This window comes from Entamoeba histolytica, genomic scaffold (genome assembly GCF_000208925.1).
Source record: "Entamoeba histolytica HM-1:IMSS scf_1104750516285 genomic scaffold, whole genome shotgun sequence".
NCBI lineage: Eukaryota > Evosea > Mastigamoebida > Endamoebidae > Entamoeba > Entamoeba histolytica.
This window is the reverse complement of record NW_001915221.1, coordinates 1-2,389: the sequence shown is the minus strand read 5'-3', so window position 1 is coordinate 2,389 and position 2,389 is coordinate 1. Positions and strand designations below refer to the sequence as shown.

General features: G+C 23.9%; 2 protein-coding genes across 2 annotated transcripts in view; one reads left to right on the top strand and one right to left on the bottom strand.

The window, feature by feature from the left end:
* The window catches only part of EHI_001290 (P-glycoprotein-2, putative), a gene marked incomplete at both ends in the record, with an annotated part of 1,120 nt that extends 819 nt beyond the window's left edge, over positions 1-301 (top strand). Inside the window, one exon of the mRNA XM_001914183.1 lies at positions 10-301. Within this exon, the coding sequence (XP_001914218.1) occupies positions 10-301 (292 nt within the window). The remainder of the gene's footprint in view (positions 1-9) is intronic.
* Positions 302-2,027: 1,726 nt separating this feature from the next.
* EHI_001280 (uncharacterized protein) lies at positions 2,028-2,357 on the bottom strand (the record flags this gene model as incomplete). The annotated part of the gene is made up of 2 exons (XM_001914182.1): positions 2,028-2,190; positions 2,263-2,357. 2 exons carry the CDS (start codon positions 2,355-2,357, stop codon positions 2,028-2,030), a joined length of 258 nt encoding a protein of 85 aa, XP_001914217.1.
* Positions 2,358-2,389: the final 32 nt, after the last annotated feature.

Here is a 2,389-nt window from a genome sequence, read left to right as displayed (position 1 = left end):
AAAACAAAGAATTGCTATTGCACGTGCATTGATTAGAAATCCAAAAGTGTTATTACTCGATGAAGCTACATCAGCACTTGATTCAGAAAGTGAAAAGATTGTACAAGATGCACTTGACAAAGCAGCAAAAGGAAGAACAACAATTGTAATTGCACATAGATTATCAACTATTCAAAATGCAGATCAAATATGTGTTATTATGAGAGGAAGAATTGCAGAAAGAGGAACACATCAAGAGTTATTAGATTTGAAAGGATTTTATTATACACTTGCTATGCAACAATTTGGAACTGTGGATTAATTCATTAATTAATTGATTAAATTATTAATTAATATTTTTTTTTACCATTCTATTATTTGAATTTTCTTTCTTAATTATTTAATTCCTAATTATTATGTTTTATCCAAACTTACAGACTATTAACCTTTTCAATTTATTGCTTTTCTAGACTATTTCTGTTTTTCTTCTAATACTATACTATTACTCTTTAATTCTTTATTACTCCATTCTATATTTTATTATTATTCATTTAAAACATTTCTTTGCTATTGTATTAATCTAATTTATAATACCACTTTTGTTTCTAAAAGCATCTTACAAGCAAAACTTATTTTCTTAATTATAAAAAGTATATTGTTCCATTGAAATTTGATGAAACAGTAAATTTATTCTTTTTAAATTTTAGACTCATCTTCTAGTTTCGTGATTAACTTGATTAGCAATAAAATATAGACATGTGTAGCTTATGTTAATAACTAAAAAAACACTGGTATGATATTATTAAACTAATTAGTGAAGTTTCTCTTTGTTTTACTATTCCAAGAAATAAATTTTATTTTATTAATTCTACAATTAAATCAATAAGTCTTTATACTCTATTTACTAAATTAGTAAATTCAAGATTCAAGAAACAGGTTGAAGATGACGCACTAGAAATACAAACAAAAATAAAATAATTAAAATAATTGTTTCATTATTTCTATTCAAGTCATGAAATTATAGTTAGTACATTATTTCCATTCTTCATTCTTTGTTTATTGTGATTTATTATGGTTGTAGTGTTGTTTATGAATGTGAAAGTAATTGTTAATGATGGTTTTGAGTTGAATATGTGTATAATAACAAGAAAAGAAGTTGATAAGTGAATGATGAGATTTGATATGAGATATTTAACATAAAATAAGAAAGAATGATGATAAATAATACAGATAAAATCAAAATAACAAATAACAACTGAAATGAATAACCAATGAGTTGAATAAATAAGAAAACAAATTAAAAGAATAAAAACAAAATGACGAAAATTCAATACTCACTTCTCAAATACTTAAATACTAAATATCGAATAAATCATAATTGTTGAGTTTTTATTTGTTCTTGTATAAAAAATCAGCTGTGTATGAGAATATTCTTAGTTATAATTCTTTGTGTTATGCTATAAGGAGAATCATATGTTATCATTTCATAAATAATAAGAGTTAGTGTTATTCTTTTAACTATAACAACTTTGAAATAACCACTTAATTCAAAAACTTCTAAATGGAATAAAAACTCAAAGAGAAACATTAAAAATTAAGAAACATAAAGAAGCGGTAACTGATTTTCTAAAAAGATAAAAAAGTTGACTCTATTTTACATATCAATAATTTCATATCAATGCTCTTTCAAAAAAAAATATTTTACTTAATATAAATATATGAGGAGTATTAATAATGGGATTAAGAACCTCCATAACAAGGTTATTTCAATTCACATTATTTAAATACTGTGTTTCATTATAGACGTAGTCTAAAAGATGAATACCATTGTTAAGAAATACATAATTGATATGTTTTTATAAACTAATATGAATAAATTTTTAGTGGTATGATAGTTAGTAATGAAGAGATGACTTGGTATTACAAGGAATTGTTGGTATTGAAGCTGTTGTATTATAATATCAACTTTAATCGTTATATTGTTTTATTAATGAAAATGAATGATAGATATTTTTCATATAATTCAATCAATTAGCACTTGTTGGTTGTTATTCTTTTTGTTTATTTTCCTGTTCTTGCATAACTCTTTTCCATTCATCTACAACTACAGAAGAGCAATCCTTATTAATTAAAGTATCTAATGTAAAATTATGTGTCAAAATTAATGCATCTTCTCCATCAAGATAATAATGTTTTGAAACTTTAGTTACACTAGAAAGAAAATAAGACTTGGTTTTACTTTTAACAAACTCAAACTATCATTAAAGGAATAATAAAACAAACGTAAATCCAATTGTTTTTTCATATAAATGTAAGGCTGGTTGATTTGAAACTCTTACTTGAAGCATCATTGCTCGAGCACCAAAGACTTCAATCATACTATTTTCTGCAGCCCGAATTAATTTAGTTG